The sequence below is a fragment of the Triticum dicoccoides genome, chromosome 2B, assembly GCF_002162155.2.
Source record: "Triticum dicoccoides isolate Atlit2015 ecotype Zavitan chromosome 2B, WEW_v2.0, whole genome shotgun sequence".
NCBI lineage: Eukaryota > Viridiplantae > Streptophyta > Magnoliopsida > Poales > Poaceae > Triticum > Triticum dicoccoides.
In genome coordinates, this window is record NC_041383.1 from 815816075 (window position 1) to 815843743 (window position 27669).

General features: G+C 46.0%; 2 protein-coding genes across 2 annotated transcripts; both read right to left on the bottom strand.

Annotated features, from left to right (window-relative positions):
* Window positions 1-2258: 2258 nt before the first annotated feature.
* Window positions 2259-3655, bottom strand: LOC119368982 (tryptamine benzoyltransferase 1-like). The gene is made up of 2 exons (XM_037634068.1): window positions 3284-3655; window positions 2259-3206 (listed from the first exon to the last, which is right to left on the bottom strand). The coding sequence occupies exons 1-2, from the start codon at window positions 3653-3655 to the stop codon at window positions 2259-2261; spliced, it is 1320 nt and encodes a 439-aa protein (XP_037489965.1).
* A 5460-nt stretch (window positions 3656-9115) lies between these two features.
* Window positions 9116-11815, bottom strand: LOC119361547. Its single transcript, XM_037626705.1, has 3 exons — window positions 11254-11815; window positions 10717-10946; window positions 9116-9834 (listed from the first exon to the last, which is right to left on the bottom strand). Exons 1-3 carry the CDS (start codon window positions 11813-11815, stop codon window positions 9232-9234), a joined length of 1395 nt encoding a protein of 464 aa, XP_037482602.1. The 3' UTR covers window positions 9116-9231.
* Between the last annotated feature and the right edge of the window lie 15854 nt (window positions 11816-27669).

The window sequence follows — 27669 nt, forward strand, 5'->3', positions numbered from 1 at the left end:
CAGTTCAGATGCGCACAACTAACTCTGCAATTTTGGCGCAACTAACTTTTTTATTTGGTCAAATAGACGGGTTGGAATTGTTACTGCAAGCAGAAGACAACAACGTTGCCGCGCAGTAGCCTGATTTAAAGATAATGGGGACGGTGCTTACGTGGCAGCATGACTTATAAGCCAGATGTAAGCCAAGTACCCGAGTACATGGGGAGGGTACTTGGCTTACCAGGGAGGCGAAACCTTTTTTCTTTAAAAACATAAAAATGTGAAATATAAGCCGGGTACGAGGGGAACGTACTCAGCTCATATCAATGGCTATCACGCTAGCTGTTAAGTGCATCGACGACGGCCATGTGGCAAAACCCTTTGCCGAGCCCTACTGTAAGCCGAGGGCCATTTCTCATATAAGCTGAGTGTTTGTCGTACGCCAATAACTTTTTTTGTCTGACTCAGAGGATGTTTGTTTTCAGGGACTTAAACAAGTCCCTATAAGTCTCACCTAAACCAAACACAAGGGACTTATTGGGACTTATTGTGGTGATTGGGGACTTATCAAATAAGACTCTCAGGGAGGAGCTTATTGGGACTTATTCCGGGCCGGACCTACCCGGCGTCGCTCCAGGCTCGTTGCCCGCACGCCGCCTGCCTCTCGGTCCAATCGCCGCCGCCGCCCCGTCGCCGCCCTGTCGCCGCCCCGCCTCTCGCCCCGTCACCGTCCCGTCGCCGCCCCGCCTCTCGCCCCGTCGCCGCCCCGTCGCCGCCCCGCCTCGATTCGTTCTGCCTCGGTTCGTTGCAGCGGTGCCTCCAATCGCCGGACAGACCCTCTCCTGAGCCTCGTTGCAGCGGTGCAACATGAACTTATAAGTCCCTGTAAACAAACAGGTAGGGACCCGGAACTTATAAGTCCCTGTAAACAAACAGGTAGGGACTTATGGCTTATAAATTGGGACTTAAAAAAGTCCTACGACTTATGAAACAAACAGGGCCTCAGCTTATTTGGATGTAAGCCGAGTCTCCTTTTGTTGCAGTGAGTTTTTCATTCCATAGTGCTTCGGTCAAGCACTTTTTTTTTTAGATGCATGTAAGCCAAGCACCATGTTTTGACAATCGGCTTACCGACAGATATACGGCAATGTGTGATTTTCCTGTAGTGCCCCGTGCTTCGGTCAAGCACTTTTTTTAGAGGAACTTCAGTCAAGCACTTTGAAGTCTCCCTTTCTGTAACATCAATATGCCAGTAGCTACGCTGTGTTTTTCAAAGTTCCAAGCAATAAAGGCACTCCGGAGTCCACATGTCCCCTTATTATCAAGCTTTAACACCTGTCTAAGTCAAAATCTATTATAATGGCTGCCTTGAAAGATCAAGCAAAGCCTAATCTTGGAAGCAACTGCATTGAGAATAATCTCACAAGTAATGTTTTGACAGGAAGTATGTTGGAACTTGTGGACTACACAGTCTACTCTCTAATTTCTCTGCCTTTTCTGTGGTACCGCTCACAATGCATAATGAGGCTAGAGAGTATGAGCCTATTTATAGACTCCATTTCCAAATGTTTTTATTATTTTCAACTATTTTTGGAAAATTTCATATGACTCTTGAGCAATGTAACCAACCATGATCAGACATGCCAGTTTTCCGAGTGACCGAGTCTAAATATACTAGTCCCTAGCACACATGTGTGAGTCATGTGCTATGATTATATTGTATGTGTGAGATCAACTTTCAATCCTAATCATGTGGGTCAACAGCTTGCAGAGCTGATACTGCAAAACAAACCTAGCTCTTTCACTCTGTGATTTCGCGAAAAAAATATGTACGCACACATAAAATTCCAGTAGATTCCACCTATCAATTCCTCTATAGTATTCCATCACACTCGCTTTGGGCACATCGAGTGTTACTTCCTCGAGTGAAATTTTGCATCAATTATTCCCCCTCACAAACATTAATAACACTAATAATTCCACATTATGTTAAATAAATAATAATCATGTTGAATAAATGTCGAAAGCCACACAAATATCCAACAAAGTACACACATGAGATTTATTTGTAAGACACGACACCCTCGTGAATTCGCAGATATATTTACACATCACTATATTTGAATTCGACACAGGGAAATGAAGATACAGAAAAATCATCAAGCTTGTCAATAGACCGGAACCGGCGGTGCCTGTTTATCTCACATCTTCGTCTTGAGATGATTAGACTCGGTGAAAAAACGACCTTCATCATCATATGATTAGAGGGAGTATTAATATTACATCTTTGGTTTGGCTCTTTTATCCAATGAGTAGAAGGCCGCCATATCATGATCCTCCGGGATGGCCATGATGAGGTCGACGCCGCCACGTGCCGTGCACGATGGCAAGAAGATCATGAGGCCCTCGTTGGGCAGGTCCGGCGTGACGAACACGGAGGGTGGCCCAGTGCCGAGGTCAATCTGGTTGAACCTGAAACCCAGGCTGCTGTCCACCTCCAGGTCCGGACAGAACATTGTGCCGTTGGCCGCCGCCGTCGCCACGAGCTCCTCCCCGTTGGCGTCCGCTACGCTGCCGAAGTCCACGAATGACTGGATGTACTCGGCGTCCACACGGGCGACGGTGTCGTGGATGGCCTCTACCACGCCGCGGTAGGTCCAGCCCAGGACGTCCCGGGCCTGAAGCCTCGGGAACGCCCAAAGCACCATGTTCCCGAAGAATTCCGTCGGCGCGGGAGGGTCGGCCCTCGCCCGGCAGTTCACGGCCACCCTCACCTGCGTGAACTCATCGGGTTTCAGGCCGCGCGCCGCCGTGATCTTCTTCCACGCGTGCGCGAGCAGGCACTGGAACGTGCTACACCGGATTCCCACGCGGGCCTTGAGCTCGGCGATGAATTCCGCCGTAAAGCGCACAGTAACGTTCTTGATCTTGGACATGGCATCCAGGACAACGGGGTACGACCTGCCGCCTTCTCCCTCGAACTCGGTGGACCTGTGGTCGAACACCGGCATCGGCACCGTCCGAGGCACGGCCGTCGCCGCACGGTCAAGGAAAGGGGACGGGGCGGTGAAGTTCCGGCCTTGCCGTACCGTGCTGGCCCACGTGGAGAGGAAGTTGCTAACGGAGTAGCCGTCGGCGACCTGGTGGTGGCTGCTGAAGCCGATCGCGAGGCCGCCGCACTTGTACCGGTTGAGCTGTATCTGTAGAAGGGCCGCCCCGACGCTCTCCTATATTTTATGTCCCAAGAATTAGTTAGCATCCAGAATGCGTAGAGCCATACATCTGTAGATGGTTAGTTAATTACCTCCGGCGGCGGCACTGCAGGGTACAGTCCATCGGTGTTGGTGACGAAACTGCCATCGATGACCGCGCTCGTCAGATCGACGGGGACGGCGGCCTCTACCACAAGCACGCCCTCGTTGTTGACGTGGATGAAACGCCTTCCCTGGTGGTCGACGACGAGGCGTCCGGCCAGGTGCGGGTACACCGCGACGGCCCTGCACAGGCCCTCTTTGAGCGCCTCGTTGGACGGAGTTGGTGCGGGGTACACGAGGATGAGGGGGACAAAGATGTCCAAGGTGGCGCGGTCGAAGAGGGTGAGCGGGACCATCTCGCCGGCAAGAGGGTGAGGCGTGGAGTAAACCGGCTTCAGCATTGTGCTGCTCGACGCCTCCATTTGGACCTAGCTAGGCATGCACGTACCAGGGGCGCAGGAGAGGGATCTGGAGGAAGAGCAGAGAGGTAGGTGAGGCAGGAGAGGGAGGAGAAGGTAGAAGGAGGAGGGCATATATCAGCCTTAAATAGCGGGCTGACACATGTTTAGTCATAAATTTTACAAAACTCATGACACATGTTTTATAAATTTCTCATCATCTACTTTTTCACAAGTTGTACAAATTTGCAGAACTTGTTTGCACTGGAAGGCCAAATTTGTCCTCACCAACAGATTTGTTCACGTTTCAACTTGGCTTTTTTTTTCACAATCTGTACAAATTTTTCATTAAAAAAAACTCCTTTTAGATTACTACAAATAAATATAGCACAATTTTGTGTCAAGAACAATGATGTTTCTACAATATACTCCCTCCGTCCCAAAATAAGTGACTCAACTTTGTACCAACTTTATATTAAAACTACTACAAAGTTGAGTCACTTATTTTGGAACGGAGGGAGTATTATACAACAGCAAAATCAGAATTAGAATTTGAGCAAAAGGGTAAGCAGTGCTGTTTCCTTCTGCTTCTTGTGATGCATTCTTATCTTGTACTGTAGAGCTTTATATATAGTTTATGTGATCCTTTGCTTATAAGCAAGAAACAGTTTCCCTTTTCATGGATCGCTTTGTCAGATTTTCCTTGAGAGTGTACGATTGCTAGCTTTGTTAGAAGATGCACATTTTCCATGAAGAATAATTCATTGGTAAAGATCACCCTAAAAAAACTCAGCATGCTAGTAAGATTGTCCATATTTTATTGGTAAAAGAATAATTTTGGATGACCTGTACGGGGATGTGCTGATAGCATATCCTTAGGACATCTCTAAAGCAGCGAGTCGCTGTCTGTAAATATATAGGAGTATTCAGGTTGGGGAAATTATACAAGAAAGTTCCTGTGGTAAGATGGTCAAATCCAAATCGTTGACTTGGTGAGGCAGATTAGATTCCATACACGACCACCCCGCACCATCAGATTCCCTACTGCGGCATTTCCACTAATTAACATGTGTGTTGCAGCCTTCAGAGACCACTCCACGAATAGGTAGACAAACAAACCTGCTACTTTGCTGAAAAAAAGGACAATTTGCTTCTTATCCGCTACTCGGACCGTGCCTTCTGGAAGATGCTTGTAATGTAATGTTGGGTCATGTGACCTCTGTTTGGTGATATAGCTATGTATGGCATTTGTAGGCAGTATGATTATTCTTGTACTACTCTTCTAGTATTTGTATGTGTTGTGATGTTTCCAACATATGACCATGTGTGTATGCATTGAAGTCATGAAGTCATATGTTGAGGCGACTCGAGATGTGCTTCTAACTCTAGAGAGGATTGCAGTTAGGACTGCATCTTGGGCGTTACATATTTCCACAGAACAAAACTATCATTAATGAAAACATAGTAAAATAAGTTATAGTCAGATCAAATAACATAATGTAGAGTCGATATAGAAAACAGTTGGGACATCACCCTACTTGTATAGCTAGACGACAAACAAATACTTCCAATGTTTTAACATACCACTTGCAAAACATATTAGATGTGGAATATAGCACACTACACTCGGGAGAGTATATATGTCTTGTCCCACACAAGTCGGGACCAAGCAATAGTGACCTCGACCTGAGAGCCACATACACGACATGTACGCTGATTATTGTTGCAGTACTGGGGAGGGAAGTAAACAAGGCCAGATCCGGATGGGCAACCAGATCCCCCATAGCCTTGAATGCAAACTTTTAATCTTACATCTAATTCTACTCAAACAATTTTCCTTGGCAGTGGAAGGTAACCATCTAGTCCATCTCCCGGGAAAAATTCAATAGAATCAAGCAACACAACTTGCTCACATGTGGGATCAACAGACTCTTCAATAGATGAGGAGCAAGTAATTCGGCCTGTAGATTTAAAAGGAGACACCCCTTCAACAATACGAATAGATAAGATAGTGGCCTGGACCGCTCTAGGAAGTGTCTCAAGACTCAACTTTGCCCAACAAGAGCAGCCAAAGAAAAAAGCAGCATCATCTCTAAAAGTGTAGTGGTTAGTAGAACTAATCAATGCCTTATCTTAGGACTGATATGTTCCACATTCATCTTTAGTTTGACTTCAAAGTCGATAGGGACGATGGCGGGGTACTAGGCCGCGGTGCTGCCGGAGAGAAAGCGTCGGGAGGCAGCGCTGGGGGTGCTGCCGAGGGTATTTGGGAGCGACGACGTTGGTCGGGGAAGGAAGCTGGCGCTCGGTGCGGCGGAGGTCGAGGAGGAAGCGGCAAAGGGTGCTCGCCGGCGGATGAGGAGGTTGTTCAGCGGCGGCTGAGGAGTGTGCTAGGGTGCGGCAGTTAGTGGGCCGTGACCCAGTTATCCCGGCAGAAAACCTGTCGCGGATCATCCCGGCAGTTCGCATGCCCCGGTAACTTATATTCTCCCGGCAGTTTATTTGCCCATATTTAGTTGTGCCAGCAGTAAGGTAATTCCCGGCAGATTATTTGTCCTTGATAAGGTATTTCTCCCGGCAGTTAACTGCCCCTAATCAAGTGTTGTGGTGTAGTGTAAATAAAGCAAACGCCAAGTTACCACAAGATACACACATAGTCTAAACAGGAAAAAAAGAAAAAAAGTATGGAGTATGGACACAAGGTGCAAAAGGTCATGCTGAGGGCTCAACTCAACAAACCCAAACAAAGAAATCTAAAAAACAGCAAAAGGTCATCAGCCAGAATTGCACGAGAAGGGCCAGCCAAGGCAAGAAATGATCCTGCAAACATCATCATTAGCATTACTATTGCTTAACTGAAACGGTCGAAGATATAATATGCGATAGCATGGAAAGTATTATAAAAGGCTAAATTTATATAGACCATCACACCTTTTATTAGAAACAAACTCGATGATTTTTTTGTTTCTCATAAATGGAAAACAACCGCCCATTTTCAGTAAACAAACTATAGAGTATAAAGGTTCTGCCCTGTAAGACATGTTGACACAGGAAAGTTAACCAAACTAGTTATTACTTATTTACTTAGATGTGTAAGCATAGTAATTTGCAAGCTACTTGCTTTCACTATAGCAATCATCTCACACCCACAAGCAATTTCTCAATATACAGTGCCATTCTGATATGATAAGCTTGTGTCAGTTTACATGGAACTTATCTCCGCATGACAGGCACTTCAATGGATCTTTGCTCCTCCTAACCGTTTGGTTTGTACATTCTGTTGTTCCAGGAAGCAATCGGTGTGCTCGTACCGCAATAGTCGGCCGACTCGTCTGCAGCGGCTCTGGCAGAAGCACCCCCTCTCCACTAATGCTTATGATGTTGCTGCTGCTGCTCTCCATCTTCCTTGCATTGCAATTGGCAACCCCAGTGTGATTGATTAAGGCTTAATCATGGAGAGCAAGCTCACCTGACCCTCATCCTGACCTATAGTTTCAGATATATTTTTCGTACTATGAGAAACAAAGAGTATAGGTGATTCACAGATCAAATCTATTAGCATTATCAAATCTACCTTTCAAAAGCATTTACGCATAGGCCCTCATCTTGCAGTGTAGATTATCTTACTGATGATGATGATGATAAACCAATGGCATTGAACAATCAGACCCATTCTTTAGCAGTTTCTTCGATATTACCCGAATCTTCAAAATCAAAAGGGAGAACAAGAAGCGAGCTCATACATTGGCTCATGATGCTTCGTCTCCAACTCTCCATAAGACCATAAGGATGTATGCTCATGTCTGCATAGTTGTTTCCGATCAAGGCAGTCTTCTTCTACATGCGGTGTAAAAGCCCTGAATGTGCAACCTTGCACATTGATGTTAAGGCATCAATAACCGATCCACAAAACTTAGAGGAGGATAAAGCCGAGAGTGTCTTTGCTCTTCTAAATAATGTCATCTCTAACCGATCCCCAATACTTAACAGAGTAAAAAAATGCAACACAAATTTGGTTCAAAGACTACATCAAACTTGCATAAAACTCCTACATAAAACTACTACACAAATTCCGAATATTTTGATAACTTACAACAAACAATATTTATACTACATTGCATAAAAACTTACTAAAAATTACTCGATGCCGCTCTCGTTCTCCAAGCGCTCCTACTCTGATTCGTTAAGCCTTCCGATTTGACGGCCATGGCCCTAGTCGTTGGTATCACCATGTCCTACTCCGTTGCCACCATCATCGTTGTCACCGTTGGAGTTGCTAGACGAGAGGTCGATGATCTCTCACCCCAGCACGTACAACCGGCTCTTTGCCTCGATGCGTTCCATGTAGAGCTCGGGGAGCTCCGCCATGTGCGCCTTGTCTGCTTGCCACTCCTCAAGGCGCTCGCGGGTCTCCCGTGTTCCCATGTCTCCCATGCGGTGGCCACCCCGACAGGCTCCCACCGCGACAAGCCGTCAAGGAAGTTGTGCCGGGCATTGGCGTCGTGGAAGCAGACTTGCATGATGTCGTATTCGCACACCACTCACACGGCGGAGTGGAAGGAGCCAACCCAAATCGGCCCGTGTCACGGTCGGTTATCTCCGCGACCCACGTCCCTCATCGGTGCTGCACGACACCAAGATGTATTGCTGTTGCGCGGTCGGCGGCAGGAGACCGGGGATGTGGGAGGAAGAAGCACTAGCGCCGACGCGGGAGGAGGGTGAACTGCCATGGCCATGAGTGATTGGATCCGGCCATTATCGGCGGCAATCCAGTGCTAAAGTGGATGTTGGTGAGGATGGGGGTGCGCCGGCATGGATTAGGCGGGCGGGGCGGTGGAAGGCGAGGTGAAATTGGTTGCGGAATTTTTACTCCACAAGTAGTCGGTCAAGTGTATTTAAGAGTCACGTCTGCTGTGGAGTAAAAGTTTTTCTCGACTAACGGTTTTTGGGGTTCGGTTGGTTCCTCGTTAGACGAGGAGAATCAGATTTATCCTCCTCTAATAGTTTATTGGGTATCGGTTAGAGGTTCCCGCCCTTAGTGACTTGTCTTTGAGTAATAAATTTGAAGTTGCCAAAATAAGTTATGTACGAGCTGCTTGAACTATAGAATAACCGTGTCCGTGGTGACAACTTCGGTTTGATCGTGTTCTGTGACTGGAGAACTCTGGTCATCTCCCCCGCAAAAAATAAAATAAAATAAAATAAAACTCCGGCTATCTACCATCCCTAGAGGACTCGACACTGGACCCTCTAAATTATTTTTCTTCCTTGGCAGTAGACTTGCACCCTGCAGTCACCACCTTATGTTGATTTGGTATGATCACGAGCTCAGAGGCCTATGCAATGTTCACAAATAACCCATCAATGGCAGCAGGTGGGAAATTAAATGCACTAGACGTATCAAGCAACCGAAAGTATAACATAGTACAGTAAGTTATAGTCAGATCAGATAACACAATATAAAGTGACTCTACACAAACAGTTGGGAGTTGGGACACCATCCTACTTGCATAGCTGTCCGACATACAAATAATTCAAACATTTTTACTAACGAGTAGCGATACATAGTAGATGGGCAAGATAGGTAGTAGATCCCTTGATCACAAGATTTCCATCTTGTCATGTACAAACCACGACCAAGCAACAGTTACCTCCACCTCAAAGCCACCGACCAAGCATGTGCGCCGACTTACCCTGCAATACTGGGAAGGGAAGTAAAGAAGACCGGATATGGATGGACGGTCAGATCCCCCATAGGCTTGTATGGCAACTTGCAATCCTCCTTGTAGTCCTGCCGTAACAACCTTCCTTGACAGTGTAAGGTAACCATCATCCTCAGGAATCTTTTCAGCAGACTCAACCAGCACAACTTGCTCGCATGTGGGATCAACATACTCTTCAGTAGAGAACGAGCAAGCAACCCGGCCTCCAAATTCGAAAAGAGACACTCCTCCAACCACTCGAATAGACAATATAGTTGCCTGGGCCGCTCTAGGAACTGTCTCAAGCCTCAATGTTGCCGAACAAGAGCGGCCAGAGAAAAAAGCAGCATCACCTCTAGAAGTGTAGTGGTTAGTAGCACTGATCAATGCTATATCTTGGGACTGATCTGTTCCAAATTTTATCTTTAGCTCGACTTCAAAGTCAACAGGTTCGTCAGCGACAATTGCACGAGAAGGGCCAGTCAGGTGCAAAAAAGGATCCTGCAAACATCATCGTTGTCATTACTAATGCTTAACTGAAACGGACAAACATATAATGAGAGAGCATGGAAAGTATTATAAAGGTGTAAATTTAAATAGAACATCACAACTTTTCTTAGGAACAAACTCGATGACTTTTTGGTTTCTCATAAATTGAACACAAGCTCCCATTTTCAGTAAACAAACTATAGATAGACTGATAGAGTATAAAGGTTCTGTCCTGCAAGACATGTTTACACAGGAAAGTTAGCCAAAATGGATATTACTTATTTACTGGGATGCATAGGCATAGTTCATCTGCATGCTACTTGCTTTTTACTGACATGCTGCTTTGCTCCTGCTAGAACTTTTATTATTTTTCCTCTTATCTTTATTTCTCTCCTGGACGTCTCTTTTAAGCGCCAGTGCATGCTCAAGTAGCTAGCTAGATAGGATGTCTTTCCTGCAAGGACGCCTAAATATTGTATCTTGTTAACTGAATATTGTATCCCATTAACTGAAAAAAGTAGCAGCCAGTCACCCAATCGAGCATTCAAGTTGCATCATTGTGGTACAAAGGCATCAAATACCTAATTGTCTGCATCCATATAGATGTGCATGGACAATCACCTGTAGGTGGGCATGTGACTTTTAGGAGGAAGGAAGGAAATCTGTTCAATATTACTGAAGGTACAGTTGTGAAATGTAGTAACCAGATAAAAGAAACGAGTTGCTTCGATCAGGTTGTTTTCAGCCAAGAGTAATACTAATAATCAAGCTATGCTTTTCTTACTTATAAGAACTAGCTGAGCCATATCGACATATTAAGTTTCTATGTTTGCTAGTATAATTACAAAAAATCACATGCATACAAGAGGAAGGGGAAAAACATTTCATACATACCTTTTCTGTGACTACTTGGCAGTTAGCCCTGGAGCAAGAGAAGAGAAGGTTGCGGTTAAAGTCCACAGCGTCTCGAGCAGCCACCACACCGTACACATAGAGTGGCCACTTCAAGTTCTCATTTAGGTCAAATATTTTGAAGGAGTAGATCTGCAAGGCCTTGGTGATGTAACGAGAGGATTCAATGACACGAGGTGCAGAGTGCGTAGAGTACATAGGGGACAGTGTGGCTGCATCATCAATGTGGGTAGTGTTATTTAAATCTGGAGATCAGTAAATCAAGGGGCTAGAATATTCTCTTCACTATACAAGAAGCAAAGCAGCAAGCGTTATGATTGCATAGATTGAGACATGCAGATTAATTAAAAAAAAAACTCCGTCCATTACTAAATATAAGACCTTTTTCAGATTCCAATATGGATTACATATGGATGTATATAGACTTATTTTGCTCTGTATGTAGTCCATATTGAATTTTCTAAAAAGGAGCAAAGCTGACTAACAAGAGGAAATTAGGTGGATGAACTGTTATCTTACTTATATCATTGAAGCTGCCACACCGTAACACCGGACTGCCCCAAGTAGATTCCCAGCCGTTACGGCGCTCTTTGAAAAGAGAAATTTCAGCATCCTCGGAAGATTCACAAGAAATTGGCGATCCATGCGTCGCTATGGTTTCGGAGATCCTCAGACATTCTTGCGACAGGAGATGGAATAATCTGAGCTTCTCCAAGGGGATTGTGGCACTGAATTCTTTCCTCAGAGACTGGATCCGGTAGGCCAATTTGTGTGCCTCGTGCACGAGCAGATCCAGGGCCTCTTCACGATTATCCGTGAGGTAGGGCAAACTCACCGGTTCGATTTCTTTGATCTTGTGGAGGGACATGTGGTCGAGCAGCTGAGGTGATATTGATCTCCCATCGCCATCGGCATCATGGCGCTTTAGATAAGCCTTCTTTCCGGAGATCGTCGCCAGATTCCGGGACGTGATCTCGCTCCTCAGCAAATCGGTCTCCCACCTCAGGATCTCACGGTGACGACGGAGGGCGTCTACCAAGTCTTTCTTATCCGACGGGATCGACCCCCTGTCCATCTGCATCTTTTGGGCCTCCTCACTGCTTCGGCAGCCGCCTTGGGTTTATTTTTCCTTTTTGCGAATAACCTACTCGATCCTACAGCTTTAGGGTTAACTTTCAGCCAAGATGATTGCTCTGGGCGCTTCTTCGAGTTCAGGTAGAGGAGAGGACGCAGACCGGGGCGGACTGAGCTTGCGAAAAGGATGAGGAAACGGCGAGATCCGGCGGCGGCCTGCACGGGCGTACGTACCTCCAATTTCTACCTAAAACATGTACAAGGCTGGTCGATCGCGCGTGGATATATTTGTCGAGCGCGTGTACAAGGCTGAGTCCGGCCTAAAACATGTCTACCTAAACCAGTAGGTATTATGCACGGCACGGCGACATATAATAAGGGAACCAACCCAACAAAAAAAGGAACGTGGATTAGGTCGCGCGGGCGTGGATTAGGTCGCGCGGGCGTGGATTTCGGCCTCGATCGTGAGCGCACGTCTGTCTCGTCTCTTAACCCTAAAACCTAAACTGAAACAGAGAGCGGCGGGCGGCCGGTCGATCTCGTCCCTCCTGCTGCTGCTGCCTGCTACGAAGGGAGATGGAGAGGGAGAGCGGATCCGGGAAAGAGCAGCAGCCTGATGAGTTGTGGATGCTGATAGAGGATATCATGTCCTTGGAGAAGGAGCGCAAAGACTTGCTTGACTCTCTTACTCCCGGGATTTCTCACTGGGAGGACACCATCTCTACAACAACAACGTCTAGGGTCTCCCGAAAGGGAATCAAGGCCCTCTCCGTCCAGAAGAAGATGGAATCACTGCAGGTCAGAGAAGACGGCAAAGGACTCGTAAACTACTTCGATCTCATCCTCCAAGACACTGAGGACTTGGGCCACCGGATGCTATCCATGTCACAGTTTCTCTCCAACTCCCATGCCTCCATCTCCTCGTACAAGGGCGAAGAGCTGGTTAGCACAGCGTCCAGATTAGTTAAAATATCCAAGGATCTCTTCCACAAGCCTGCCGAGGAGGCGGTGGAGGACGCAGCAGCACAGGAGAAGAGGAAGGAGAAGGAGGATGATGAGAAGGAGATTGTGCTGTCCAACGAATTCTTGCGTCTCTCCCACAATGTCAGGGAGAGACCCTGCCTTTACAAGAATGAGCTGGCAATGATGTTCACGGAGGAGGACGAGTTGGAGTATGAGAGGGAGAAGGAGGCGGAGAGGGAGGCAGCGAGGGAGAGGGAGGAGAAGAGGAAGCAGTGGAAGCACAAGAAGAAGCAGCAGATTGTCGTGGCGCAGGCCGCCCCTGACCAGCAGGAAACAAAATCCCCTATGGAACGTCTCAAAGAGGGTATGAATACCGAGCTGCGACTTTTTGCCGGCCATCGTCGATACTGGGAAGATACAAACTGCAGCAAGTCCGGACGGTGCGGTCGGTTCCAAGATAAGAGTAAGTTAAACATGCATGCATGTATGCTGCTTTAGCTTACTCAACTTTATATGTCTAGCTAGTCTGTTTGCTCTATCTATACATGCCTCAAGAAATTTCAGCAGATCACCAACTTCCTCCCTCATTATTCTTTACGTGAGGGAATAGAAGACAATTGCTCAATTTACTTATCATATTAGATTTTTGATGACAGCTCACACTTTGGCTTTGGTGCTGCAGCCACTCTGAGTCCTATGCAGTTTACACACTACACACCCGGTATCACCCTGCCCCCTGCTGCTGTCACTGGGACAACCGTGCAGATCTACTCCTTCAAAATTACTCGACTGCACAATGACCTCAAGTGGCCACTCTATGTGTACGGCGAGGTCGCTGCCCGGGACACCGTGGACCACAACCGCAACCTTCTCTTCCGTCGGTCAAAGTTTTATGGCCAAGTACTCACTGAAAATGTATGCATTGTTGTAGATTTAGTTTTCTCTTCAGTTTCATCTCTTTTTTAAAGTGTTATTTTCCTTCTTCAGCAAAACATTCCATTCAAGTAAAATGGTGATATAATGCTTGCAGGACTCTTCCCTATGCTTGACTGGCCCTTCTCGTGCAATTGTAGCCGAGGATCCTGTTGACTTTGAAGTCAAACTAAGAATTATTAAGGGCGATGATGAGATCAAAGACAGAGTATTGATGAGTCTTAGCAAGCGTTATGACGGTTTAGAACAACCTTTATGCTTCCATGGCTCCATGTGTAGTGCAGAGTTGAGCCTTGGACGACTTGCTGCAACGGTCCAGGCAACTATTGTGGGGGTTTGTGTTGGTAAAGGGGGGTGGCCTTTTGAATACGGAGGCCGAGTTAGTTGCACCTCGTATTCTCCAGAGCTTGATGATCACTCATGTGATGAAGTTGTTTTGCTTGATTCCGCTGAAAAAATTCCCGAAGATGGTTTAGATGGGTATATTTATCTTTCAAGGAGCGTTGTGTCAGTACAATTGCAAGGACGGTTGAAAGTTAGCATACAAGGCATACGAGCATATGGGGAATCAGATCCTCCAGTCGATGTTGACTTCCATCCCCAGGATTGCAACGTAAGTATGGGTAGTTGCTTTGTCTATGGCACTAAGGTGGACATCACGGTTGCTTGGTCCCGGATTGTCCGAGACAAGATGGATTTACTAATTGAGGGTTATTCTTATCAGGCGTAGTGTGTTGTCTTGCCCATCTAATATGTGTGCTAGTGGTATGTTAATATGTTATTTGTATGTCGGACAGCTATGCAAGTAGGATGACGTCCCAACTATTTGTGTATTTCTCTCTATTGTGTTAACTGATCTGAGTATCTGACTATAACTTATTGTACTAAGTTATTTGTGTATCGACTTTATATTGCATTATCTGATCTGACTATACCTTATTGTACTATTATATGTTATTACACTTTTGGTTGCTTGGTACGTCTAGTGCATTTAATTTCCCACCTGCTGACATTCATGGGTTGTTTGTGGATTTTGCATAAGTCAGGCATGTGAGCTGGTGATCTACCAAATCATCATAAGGTGGTAACTGCAGGGTGCAAGTCTACTCCAAGGAATAAAATTAATTTATAGTTGCACATCTCACAGGCAGAGACAATTGAATGGTGAAAAATTGGCATTCATGAGGGTATTGAAAAGTTGCATATAAACAGAGTGCTAAAGTTGCAAATCTCACTAGCAGGGGTGGTTTGGGCCAGGTGTTAGCAGGGAAACTACACATCCATGGAGTACGAGAGAAAGTTGCACATCACTGTTAGACAGTTGGCCGTGGCAGTATCCGAAGTCGCACGTCCACTGTTAGGCCACTGACCGATGTAGCAAACGATGAAGCACATCCACTGTAGGGGAAAGTTGCACATCAACTACTATGCAGTTGGCCTGGGCAACAGACGAAGTTGCATATATATCTCACTAGAAGGAGGTAGTTTGGGGGGTGGAGGTACCATATTGAAAACTGCACGTCTACGGTGTAGGAAAAAAGTTGCACATCCCTGTCAGGTAGTTGCACATCGTAGCTAGGCAGTTGCACAAGACGGAGAAAAAATTGCACAAAAAAATTTCGTTGAAACATAACCATGTGGGATCTTGTTTCGAGAAGCACGTCGCGAGGGTTCCAACAGTGAAAACGGATCTTAATTTTGATGTGTGGTTTGAAAGTTATGGTTTTTTAAAAAACTGAAAACACGAATTAAGTGCGTTCACATCCGCTCACATGGACGCTTTGCAATTATTGATCCTCTTCACATATGTCCACATCTGTTTACTTTTCCTAATATGAGTCAGGAAACAAAAACTTACCTTTTTCGGCCGGCCACCACGGAGGGCTAGTGGGCACTCGCCCGCCAGCTAGACGCGTCCTTAAAGGTAGGATTGTTTCTCCATTTTTTTGGTTTATGATGGGACCCACATGTTTTTCGTACGTCAACGCACCTACGTTCTCCGATTTGTTTCTGCCAAAAATATCTACGGCGCACAAAACCGGGATGGCCCGGCCCATTAGCAGATCCTGTACCAACAGCGAAAAATGTCCAAGAAAAAATAGCTTTGCTAGGAGTCGAACACAGGTGCTCAGGTCTAGCCACTCTACTATATAAGCCTTGTTGTTATTGTATAACTAGATCATCGATGAGGCGCGTTGCTGTGTCCGTCTATTTTGATGTAGAATGGTAAGAATTTATGTAAATAAACATATTATAGTTAAGTTGCATGTTGGCTAGTGATAGAAAAAGGGGATTCTTAAAAGAAAATGGAAATATTGAGAAACTTCAAATATTTGAAATTACATTTCCTCGATATAGAGTGGGTCACATATGCTGAAAGCTTTAGCTATAGGATCACATATATTGATGTGGTAGAGTGACACCAAATCATCGTTGAGTATAGAATTGCTGAAAAGCAATGGAGCGCAGGGAACAATTCAATAAAACATCCCATATGAAGAAAAACAATCTAATAGCTTACTTTCATCTTTGATCTTCCTCCTGATGGACCTGTGTTGAGAAGCCATCGAGGAAGGTGGATACCTTTGCACCGCACAACTACGACCACCAATGGAGGAGGTACGATGGGAAGAAGATAAACAACTGCAACTTTCCCATGTTAGCAACCCTTTGGTCTCCTCATTAGTTGGTCTGCATATGTTCCAGAAAACTATCAGTATCACCTTGTATTATAATCCATATTGGCATACCAGAAGTCTAAACGTCTTTAAAACACCTCCCTCTAATGATCCTTTGGTGGTGTTTCATTCTTCCCGTCCAAATCTACCGTAAGGCATGCGTAGTGTAACAAATATACTATGATATGAACAAATTGGAGGGAAGGTTGTGCATCAAAACGTAGGAAAGATCTGCATTCCTCTGTTATCACTTTCATTATTGTTGTCCTTGTGCTCAGGTTCTTTGTTACTGCTAGTGTTTACTATTATTACTGGAGACTGATAGGTTAGTGTATTACAATTTGACCAAGGACAGGTGAATGTAGTTAGTTGTAGCCTTGAGTAATTACATTGCCGCCATCTGCAGGAGCATCAAAGCTTCATGTTGGATATAGCCTGACAGCCGTGAACAGTGCAATCATACATTAGGTAAATAAACTGGACATAGATCAACAATGTTTATGGGGATACCAAAGCAGTTTACATAATTCTATAGAGGGTAACCGTTGACAGAAGGGAAGTCATAAGTAAAAATTATGTATGCATACCGATATAGCAATCATTTCACTCAAAATAAAATTCACATATTTTTAGAATGACATATTATGGGTAATTCTCATTAATTTGTCAATAGGAACAGCCTTAGCCTTCAGCAACATCTTAAATTCATGCAAAAGGAGGAAGCTCAAAGATAACCTTGAGTCACAGCAAAAGCTTAAAAATCTAAGGCAACAGGTTAATCAGCACACACCATGAGCTAATTAGCACGTACCTAGCAGCTTCTAAACCTCTCGGACGACCAAAAATTTAATCCCAAGCAAAAACATGAGTTTCCAAAGCCTGCTCCCTCTCCACCATTCTGCAGTAGGGGCCTGAAACAGATCTGTAGAGGATGGGAACACCAAACACTGATTAGGAAGATAAAATATTCCTTCTCAAAACAATGCAATAATTCTTATATTTTCATAATTGACAACATGTTTTGTTGCTACTGTAGAAAAACTGGGGTGTTCATACAGATACCACATAACCAATTCACATCAATAAAATTTATGGGGGAATTTCATGTGGCCATTCAATAAAGTAAAACTAAAATACATAAAGTTAACAGTTAACACCCCCCCTTTAGCATGTACTAATATCTTAGCATAGCTATGACACGAATCATTCAAGTTGATCAAAACAAACTTAGCTATGAGTGAATCCAAGACTTAAATTTCTTATTGTGTACTTCTAATATAGACGTCAAAGAAACCTGCTTCAACAATACCGTTCATAGGTACATTTTAGTTGCAAATTTAGTGAAGAATTCCAAACCCAGTCTTCCATCTGAGGGTCACCAAAAATTCTTAACTACCTAGCTCAGTTTCATAGCTAGGTAAGAACAGAGGTATATAATCCCTGTAGGAAGTGAGAGCCACCAATCTCGTATTCTAATTGAGATAGCTCTGTCACAAAAATTCATGTAGAAGTCGCGTTACATCATTCAGCTCATAATATAAGTTTTAAATATGACAAGGCCATGGTTTGATAGAGAAGAGGTTCAGATGTTACCTTTATACAACTCCTTAGTTTAAATACCATCCAAGCTAGCTGCTGGAATGACCAGGATTGAAAGGCGCATTATTATCAATCAACGGTGCAATTTGAAAAAAATGGGGAATGCAAGGAACAGAACAATGGCAGAAGAGCACAGATAGATAAAAGAAGAATAATACTTTTTGATAGCACAAACACTCGATGAGTGGCAACGTTTTTTTGCACATTTTACTGTTCTGTTGTAAGTAACCTGTGGCATATAGTAGTAAACAGTTCTATGTGATGAATGACATAGACATATATTCTAAGCTTAGTCAACCTTGATCACGCACTAAACTCAGTAAATATTGATTGGACGCGCGTGCAAATACATACCCTATTTCCTTGTCCACTCCACGAAGCCCACCTCTTAAATTCCCATTCCAAGCACCAATGCAGGTTGTAGTAGACAAAAATCAACGCCCCGAAAGACACAACAAACGTGCCGGAAATGCTACGTCAACCCTGCCATCTCACCTCAAAGCAGCAGATAAACGGTGCGACCCACAGCCGCGCACGCATAAATCACATGATCCGCATTGCCCCTGCAGACCAAAACCCGCAAAACAACAATTAATCATCACCCGAAGCAACAGCAAAAGGGCGGAAACGGAAGCGATCAGAGCAACTGTAGGCGTATGTGTGGTCTGGATCTCGAGTCGTTGGTCCTTAACGAAGGCGTCGCATGCCTGCAGCAGGCGGTCCCGTGGCCACTGCTGGGTGAGGAGAAGCTCGAGCAGCTGCCTCCAGAACTCGGAGGAGATCGGGTAGGCCCTGTCGCCGACGAGCGCGGCGAACATCTGTTCCGCCGTCCCCGGCAACGCGTGCCCGCCTCCCAGCCTCTGCGTCAATGGCGCATAGGCTATTGGATCTGAGAGGGCGCGTTGGAGTCGGCCGGGCCCCTAGGGTTTGATGCGGACGGGATTGGGCGAGGGGAAAATTGAGTCAGGACGAAGCAAGGTTTTAAATGGACGCGAGCATGAAGACTTCGAGTGGGAGGGAGGGGTCGCCGGCGGCGGTGTCGTGGAGCAGGTGGGCCGCTGCTGCGTGGCGGAAGGGAGAAGAAAGGTCAAGCAAGGTTGTTACATAGGCGTCGTAGGCTTCGTGCGGTCAAAAGCCCAATTAACCCGGGATCTCGGATTTTTCTACGCGACCAGCGTCCCTCAGGACAGTTAGCCCATTACTTGCCTCAAAATTAAATCGGACGGCGGGGAAGGAGGGAACCACGAGATCGGATGGCCAGAATCATCAGAGGCGTGAGAGGGCTGGGAAAGGGCACAGTTTTACTGTCCTTACTGCGACTTTACAAATTAAGCCACAACCGCGTCATATACTGAGAGCTAAACAATTTTCTTTTTCAAAAAGGAATATATTTTAGAACGCTAATATTTTGCAAAGTTGTGAACAATATATTTAATCTCGAACATTTAAAAAATAAAATAGCCTTTTGTTTTTTGAAAGCTGAATATTTTTAAGACACAAACAATTTTTTAAAAACTAGGAGGTACTGTAGTGAATGTTTCTTCCGAATTTGCGAATATTTTTGGGACTTTGAACTTGAAAAGGCAAACTTTTTTATAACATGAATAATTTTCTAAAACTAAGAGGCACTGTAGCTAATTTTTTTTAATCTATACTACTAATATAACTAGGTGAAATTTTGAAATATGCCCCCCGGATGCATTGTTTTAGTTCGGTTTATTAAACAAGGGATATGGAAGGAATCTTTTTCTCCTTCGCGACTTCACGTACCCCCAGCCTCGCTCGGGCCAGTGACACCCGTCACAATGCATAAGGAGTCCAACTACACCTAAAAAAATAGGAGTCCAACTAAGATTTTATGGCCTACCTCACACAAACTATTTAGTTTACATGATAACACAGACATATATTATGTACAGTGATTTTTCCTATTATATTAACTGGAAGATAAAAAAATTCTTTGCTCAACGCTCTTGATCTCATCGGACACGAAGGAGGCTCAGCGATCCAACTATTGGACCTGGCCAACCTTGGTTAGTGACAATTGATACTGCCACCATCGGCGCGAGGACGCAAAGAGGACAAGCAGAAACATGGGTCTCATGTCATATTAAAATGGAAGATGTGAACCTGAGGATGAGGTATTCGTCATGTTTATTATGTTAGGGGATGAGGGTGAGGTTTTTAGTCATACTCAGTGGGTAAGGGCGTCTGGGTAAGGGCGTCTGGGCTGTTTTCATCCGTTGCAACGAAGGGGCATTTTTGCTAGTATGTAACCTATGTATAGTACACGTATATATCTTTCCCTACTAATAAACCAGCGATTGCTTCTGGTCGTCCGTCGTGGTTGTTTTGCATAAAAGCCCTTGAAGTTTATACGAATCAACCCGCAGTCCAAGGTCAACCCGAACAGTTACTAGCGATAGAAAAAAACACTCCCAATCGCATCTCCACCTCCAGCGCGCCGCCACCCCCTGCTGCGAGCGGCCCCAGCCCCGCCGCAGCGTACTGCCACCGCCTATCCCGCTGGAGACACTCGAGGTCGCGGCCGTTGACGGCTCCTACACCCGCGGGCCTCCGTCGCAAGCGGAGGCGAGGAGGTGGCGGGGTTCTTGGTGGTCGCCGGCATGGCAAGGGCCGAAGGGGTCGCCGGCACGGGCATCGGGCGCGGTCGGAGCAGAGGAACGCGGGCGGCGGCGCGGCGTAGGAAGGCGGGGCTGGTGCTGGAGCTTGAGGGCGCGGATGCAATGGCATGCGTGCAGATGACGACAGAGGGCCAGACGTGGCTTGGCTTGGTGCTGGAGCTTGATGGCGCGGACGCCACCGTGGGACGCCTGCGTTCTGCTGCTCCATTGCCGGCACCTGTCCCTGTGCTGTGCGTGCGAACCCGCCGTGAACGCCTGCCCCGTGTGCGCGGCCACCAAGAACGCCTCGCTCCATGTCCTCCTTTCTTGACCATCCAACTCCGAGCCCCGGCTGGGAAAGAACTTAAAACTGAGAAAGAAGATGATCTTAAGGTGAAATCAAAAGGAGGAAGATGGATGGATGGATGATAATGAGAAAAAATATATGCCGCTAGTGAGCAATATAGGACCATGTTACCCAACCTGGGATGCACGGCGGGGCAAAGCGGTGGCCTGCGGAGGGGTGCACAGCGGCTTGGGTGTGCAGGCACGGGATGGCGAGCGAACTCCACCGAATCTAGGAATGGGGACAGCGCAGGCCGCAGATCCGGTGGTGCGAGCTCTTCGTAGAGACCGGCGGCAGCAGTTGGGGCCTACTTGAGGCGGCCACGGCCCGTTCCTGTTGGGGGAGTACAGAGAGAGGGGGATGAAACGGGGAAAATAAAAGCGAAAGGAAAGAGGGCGCGAGGTGGGGCGGTGGTTCTCCGGCGAGGTTGCTGCTGGCGCCGGGCATGGATGCAGAATGAACGCCGCGGTGGGCGCAGCCGGCAGAGGCGGCGCGTCCCGAGGAGGAGCTCGTCGGGGTTGGGGGATGGATGTTTCTTTATATTATTGGGTTGTCGATAGCGTGTGGAACCACAACGCTGGAGCGCCAGCGAGGCATCTGGTTTCTTCTGGCTATCAACCCACGTGTTAGCGCTGGCGTGCACGTATGTTGAGCGGACAGATGAATATCTCTGAGTTCATTATACGCAGATACACACAAGGTATTAGGTACAGATATTTTTTTTTTATTTTGTGCTAAAAAGGTACAGTATATTTTATTTCTTGGATACAATATGGGTTTTGTCTCGCGTGGTCGTACGAATACATTCATCAGTGCCACTCGTCTGGGAGAGAGATCATACTGCTCAAACTAGACTTTGTTAAGGCCTTTGACACGATCGAGCATGCCCCCATGTTGGAAATCATGAAGCAGATGGGTTTTGATGATAGGTGGCTGGGCTGGATGGAACTGATTTTTTGCTCGGGAGTTTCGTCAGTCCTCTTGAATGGCGTTCCTGGCCGGAAATTCAAATGCAAATGTGGAGTACGACAGGGTGACCCTCTCTCGCCACTAATCTTTGTTCTTGCAGCTGATCTGCTACAAGCTGCGATCAATGATGCTTATGCTCAGGGATTGCTAGAGCTACCCATCCCACGTGAAAATGTAGGTGACTTCCCGGTGGTGCAGTATGCTGACGACACGATCTTGCTTATGCAAGCTTGTCCTACACAGGCAATCCGCATGAAACTTATCTTGGAGGATTATGCGGCTTCGGTAGGGCTCAAAATTAACTTCCATAAATCGACCCTCATACCCATCAACGTTGACCACCAGCGTGCCGGGGGGTTGGCGGAAGTGTTTGGTTGCTCGGTTGGTTCCCTGCCGTTTACATACCTTGGTCTTCCCATGGGGACGACGAGGCCGACTGTTCTTGATCTCATGCCATTAGTTCATTCGGTTGAGAGGAAAACCTCCACTGCCCTATCACTGATGTCGTCAGGGGCCAAACTAACGTTGGTCAATTCGGTGGTCACCTCCATGTTGATATATGCAATGTGTACGATCAAGCTACACCCAAAAATAGTTGAACACCTGGACAAACTCCGCCGCTATTGTCTATGGGCAAAAAATTCTTATGATGGGATCAAATCCAACTCCCTTGCTGCATGGGAGCTTGTCTGTCGACCGAAACGGTGTGGTGGCCTTGGTGTTATTAATGTCAGAATACAAAATACCGCGCTTCTCCTAAAATACTTGTTCAAATTCTACAATCGTGAAGATGTACCCTGGGTTCAGCTGATCTGGGAGACGCACTACCCGAACAAGGTGCCGCACACCGCCGAGCCAGTGGGTTCCTTCTGGTGGAAAGATGTAATGCAGCTCAGTGGAATCTTCCGTGGGATCACCAGGGTTGTCCCCGGAGATGGTCGCACCTCACTATTCTGGAAGGATGTCTGGTTTGGAGACCCAGCCTCCGCATTGATGGATACGCATCCGCGGGCATTCTCATATGCTCTGAATGAGGATGATTCTGTTGCCAAGATCCTCAAATCCACTGATCCTGCCTCGATCTTCAGTCTGCCTCTTTCGATCCAGGCCAGGGAAGAGATCAGAGAGATACAACAAGGGTCCGCACACGTCGGTCTGGACAGTGGATCGGTTGATACTTGGGTCTGTGACCTGGGACGATACTCGTCTAAGAAATACTATATCCACTGCTTCAGGCAGGTAATGGCTGATGAGGCCTTTGGATGGCTATGGAAATCCAAATGCCCGATCAAGTTCAAGATGTTTGGGTGGCTGCTTATGGTAGATCGGTTGAACACCAGGAATATGCTGAAGCGGCGGCACTATAATGTGGATGGGGGCGACTATACTTGCATGCTCTGCCAAAACCCACCCGAGGAAACCGTGGAACATCTCTTCTTCACGTGCCCTTTTGCCCAACAATGCTGGAGTAGGATTGGTCTGATGTGGCCAGGGGGGACCAACAGGCTTGCCATTTTGCATGGTGGTAGAGATGACTGGCGTCGGCCGCTATTCATGGACATCTTCTTGCTTGCTGCTTGGAGCCTGTGGATGGAAAGGAACAACCAACATTTCAGGAGGATCCCGCACTCGTTTGGGGCATGGTTAGCTAGATTTAAACATTTGCTGGGTTTGGTGACTCACAACTGTCCTGAGAAGGTTCATCCTTTCCTCTCTGATTTCATTGTTAGTTTGGGCAGCTAGCTTTGTATCAATCATGACCGGGGGGCCTAAGAACCCTATGTAACACAAATGTAACTGTTCTGTTGTGAGTAATACAAAGTCAGTGGGAGCCTCTCCCACTGTCACTAATTTTTACAATATCCATATATGTACGTGGATTCAAGTTCTATACTTGCATCCTACAGAATTAGTGGTTCATATTTTTTCGTGAAATCTGCTTATATAATTTTACAAAGTGTCTGCATACTTTAAAAAATGGTTCTGTAATTTAAAATGTGTTTGTGCTTTTTGAAAAATATACAAGATTTTTCAAAAAGTGCCTTTGCGTTTTAAAATGTTTGTATTAGTTTTTAACAAAGAGTTTATGTATTGAAATATTGTTCACATTTTCTTTAAAAAATCACCCTTTTAAAAAACATTCATGTAATTCTAAAAGTGTTTGCATGTTAAAAAGTTTTGTAATTTTAGAAAGGTTATGTCATTTAAGAAAGTGTCTGTGTGTTTTAAAAAGAAAATGTTAATGCATTCTGGAAAAAAAATACAATTAAAAGCAAGTTGGATTATGAGGGACGATGTATGAAGTAGGTGCAGAGTGTAGCTCGTGTAGGGCGGCCCTTAGGTCCAGCTCGACTAGATTAGTTTTATAAAAGTTATAAATACCCCCTTTGTGTTGGCGCGGTACAATGATAAGTTTGTTGTGTGGTGGCCAAGATCAAGGGGATTTTTTTTCCTTACCCATATGTGGGTCCTAAATACCTGATTGATTTTCCTTTACGAACTGCTAATTGGAGCAGTCGAATAACCTGGGTTAATTTGTTTCTCGATCAATCCTATGTAAGGTCAATGTGTAGTGCCTTTTCACGTGTTTTCTCTTGACATCGAATCTGATATGCATATTGCACTCGGTGAGAAATTTTTCAATAACTCACACCAATATACTAATCTAGATATCGTCAACAATCTAGACATTATCTTTTATCCGATTGTTTCGTTGACCATACATCAATTTTGTGCCATATGTGGACGTGAACCAGATGTTGCCAACTCTGACATCACCCTTGATGAGGTCATCAGAATAACATTCCAAAGGTAATGTTTAGTGTCATTTTATTGTATCATTTTGTTAGCATAATCCTTACAAGTTTAGAGCAGCAAGCCTCCGAAGCTTCTTCTTTTATCTTTTTTCTTTCTCACCCATCGTTTCATACTAATCATATTATACCATTATATTTTTTTTCTACACTCCCGTTGCAACGCACGGGCATTTGTGCTAGTAGAAGTTCTAAGCCGTGTTTAACTCTTAACACGGACAGTATATTATAAGTAATGTTCCTCGCAAAAAAAAGGGACAGTATATATAAGTATCCCAACTCCCAGCCCGGCCACTTGTTAGAAACCCTAAGCTAGCGGCGGCGCCGGCCGCTCTCGTCGCTTGGTAGGGAGATGGAGATGGAGAGGGAGAGGGAGCTGATAAACGATATCATGTCCCTGGAGAGGCAGCGCCAAGACTTGCTGGAGTCGCTTACTCCCAGGATTTCTCGCTGGGAGGACACAACCTCTACTACAACAACAATGTCGAGGGGCGCTGGAATCAACGCCGAGAACCCATCGCCCGTTGAGAAGAAGATGGACTCACTGCAGGTTACAGACGACGACAAAGCACTTGAAAACTACTTCGATTTCATCCTCCAAGACACGGAGGACTTGGGCCACCGGATGCTATCCATGTCACAGTTTCTCTCGAGCTCCCGTGCCACCATCTCCTCGTACAAGGGCGAAGAGCTGGTTAGCACAACGTCCAGATTAGTTAAAATATCAAAGGATCTCTTCCACAAGCCAGCCGAGGAGGCGGTCGAGAAGGATGATGATGGGAAGGAGATTGTGCTGTCCAACGAATTCTTGCGTCTCTCCCACAATGTCAGGGAGAGAACCTACCTTTACAAGAATGAGCTGGCGATGATGTTCACGGAGGAGGATGAGGAGGAGTATGAGAGGCAGAAAGAGGCGGAGAGGGAGGCAGCGAGGGAGAGGGAGGAGAAGATGAAGCAGTGGAAGCAGAAGAAGAAGCAGCAGATTGTCGTGGCGCAGGCCCCTGACCAGCAGGAAACAAAATCCCCTATGGAACGTCTCAAAGAGGGTATGAATACCGAGCTGCGACTTTTTGCCGGCCATCGTGGATACTGGGAAGATACAAACTGCAGCAAGTCCGGACGGTGCGGTCGGTTCCAAGATAAAAGTAAGTAAAACACGCATGGCTTACTCAACTTTATATGTCTAGCTAGTCTGTTTGCTCTATATATCTATACATGTTTCAAGAAATTTCAGCAGATCACCAACTTCCTCCCTCATCATTCTTTATGTAAGAGAATGGCTCAGTTTAGTCATCGTATTATTAGATTTCTGACGACAGCTCACACTTGGCTTTGTTGCTGCAGCCACATTGAGTCCTATGCAGTTTACACACTACACTCCCGGTATCACCCTGCCCCCAGCTGCTGTCACTGGGACAACCGTGCAGATCTACTCCTTCAAAATTACTCGACTGCACAATGACCTCAAGTGGCCACTCTATGTCTATGGCGAGGTCGCTGTCGTGGTTCTAAGCCTGACAGTAGAGTGGGGGGTAGGTATGGAGAGGCAAGGTCCTAGCTATGGAGAGGTTGTAAACACAAAGGATGTACGAGTTCAGGCCCTTCTCGGAAGAAGTAATAGCCCTACGTCTCGGAGCCCGGAGGCGGTCGAGTGGATTATGAGTATATGAGTTACAAGGTGCCGAACCCTTCTGCCTGTGGAGGGGGGTGGCTTATATAGAGTGTGCCAGGACCCCACATAAAGTGAGTTAAGTCTGGGGCGTTACTGGTAACGCCCCACATAAAGTGTCTTTACTATCATAAAGCCTACTTAATTACAGGCCGTTGCAGTGCGGAGTGCCTCTTGACCTCCTGGTGGTCGAGTGAGTCTTCATGGTCGAGTCCTTCAAGTCAGTCGAGTGAGTCCCTCGTTGGTCGACTGGAAGGTGACCTCTTCTAAGGGTGTCCTTGGGTAAGGTATTTAGACCAGGTTCGTGACCCTACCCTAGGTACATGACCCCATCAGTCGCTGCCCGGGACACCGTGGACCGCAACCGCAACCTTCTCTTCTGTCGGTCAAAGTTTTATGGCCAAGTACTCACTGAAAATGTATGCATTGTTGTAGATTTAGTTTTCTCTTCAGTTTCATCTCCTTTTTTAAAGTGTTTTGTCCTTCTTCAGGAAAACATTCCATTCAAGTGAAATGATGATATAATGCTTGCAGGACTCTTCCCTATGCTTGACTGGCCCTTCTCGTGCAATTGTAGCTGAGGATCCCGTTGACTTTGAAGTCAAACTAAGAATTATTGAGGGCGATGATGAGATCAAAGACAGAGTATTGATGAGTCTTAGCAAGCGTTACGACGGTTCAGAACAACCTTTAGGCTTCCATGGCTCCATGCGTAGTGCAGAGTTGAGCCTTGGGCGACTTGCTGCAACGGTCCAGGCAACTATCGTGGGGGTTTGTGTTGGTAAAGGGAGCTGGCCTTTTGAATGCGGAGGCCGAGTTACTTGCACCGTGTATTCTGCGGAGCTTGATGATCACTCATGTGATGAAGTTGTTTTGCTTGATTCCACTGAAAAAATTCCTGAAGATGGTTTAGATGGGTATATTTCTCTTTCAAGAAGCGTTGTGTCGGTACAATTGCAAGGACGGTTGAAAGTTAGCATACAAGGCATACAAGCATACAGGGAATCTGATCCTCCAGTCGATGTTGACTTCCATCCCCAGGATTGCAACGTAAGTATGGGTAGTTGTTTTGTCTATGGCACTAAGGTGGACATCACGGTTGCTTGATCCCGGCTTGTCCGGGACAAGATGGATTTATTAATTGAGGGATATTCTACCCAGGTGTAGTGTGTTGTCTTGCCCATCTAATATGTTTGCTAGTGGTATTTTATTTGTATGTCAGACAGCTATGCAAGTAGGCTGATGCCCGAACTATTTGTGTATCGAG